The 1113-nt window shown below is 34.9% G+C and overlaps 1 protein-coding gene across 1 annotated transcript in view; it reads left to right on the plus strand.

The window, feature by feature from the left end:
• Positions 1 to 535, plus strand: part of CWH43 (cell wall biogenesis 43 C-terminal homolog) — a 42659-nt gene extending 42124 nt beyond the window's left edge. The window contains exon 14 of the mRNA XM_023745484.1: positions 271 to 535. Coding sequence (XP_023601252.1) covers positions 271 to 349 — 79 coding nt within the window. The 3' untranslated portion in view covers positions 350 to 535. The remainder of the gene's footprint in view (positions 1 to 270) is intronic.
• The last annotated feature ends 578 nt before the right edge of the window (positions 536 to 1113 follow it).

A 1113-nucleotide genomic window follows, 5' to 3' on the forward strand; every position in this document is an offset into this window, starting at 1 on the left:
TAAGGTTATCAGCCAATAATTCTTAAACAGCTGTCTGTGCTTTTGGAGTGATCCATAACCATGGAAAGAGGACTTTGAAGGTTAAAATGTTTGTCTGCCATTCCCAGATGCACGAATCCTTTTTTATTTCTTCATTTTCTATCTTATAAATTGATCACATCTCTCCAGGTTGTATGATAGATAAGTAAAAGCACAATGAATTATAGTTGAAATTTTACATAAGAGCATACCTTTCTGAATGGTTTTTACATGTCAATTACTTTTTTTTAGATTTGGATCCTACAAAGAAGGACACAATTATGAGAACAACCATCATTTTCATATGAGTACACCGAAATACTTTTTATGAACTATTTAAAACAAGAATTCACTGACTGAGAAAGTCTAAGGAAAACAAAAAGTAAATAAAAAGAAAAGATGGATGAAAGTGGGAAACGACATACACAAAACCGCTCAATTTTGAAAATGTATGGTATCTATTCAGTGGGAAATTCTATCAATCTATAAAATATATTGTTTAATAAATATTTCTCCAAATTGTTTTTGTTATTTTTTATAAAAATAACAATGTAGGGTGATATAAGAAAGTTTTACTACTAGAGATAAAATCATTATAATGTTTTACCTTTGTAATGCTTTAAAATAAGAAATTGATTTATTGATGAGCTGGAAGAACTATTTACAAAAATCAAGCAGTCTTAAATCCCTCTTGGGACAAAGCAGGGGGAAATGTTTCAATAGTAAGTCTAATTGTTAGAAGAATAGTATGGACAAAAACCTATTGCTGACTCAGCAGTAGCAGCATGCCTATCATCCTCCTCCTCCGACCTGTGGTAGGATCACCTGTCTTTTCTCCCATGCTTATCTCACTCTGTGGCTGTGATGTCTCCAATCAGTCAGGCACCAGCTCAGGGAGCACACCTCAGCACACAGAGGGGTCCCATGGAGTGAAATTTCTTCCCTAGAATTAAGCAGATAGATGATGGGAGAATTCAGCCCAAGAGCATGGTCTCCATAGAAATAGTGATTGGAATGCTCTTCAGGGAGGCACATAACATCATAGACCTGGAATGGGCTCTGAATGTTGTTTTATCTTTGGGGGCAGAGATAAAA

Source organism: Myotis lucifugus, unplaced genomic scaffold, assembly GCF_000147115.1.
Source record: "Myotis lucifugus unplaced genomic scaffold, Myoluc2.0 scaffold_549, whole genome shotgun sequence".
NCBI lineage: Eukaryota > Metazoa > Chordata > Mammalia > Chiroptera > Vespertilionidae > Myotis > Myotis lucifugus.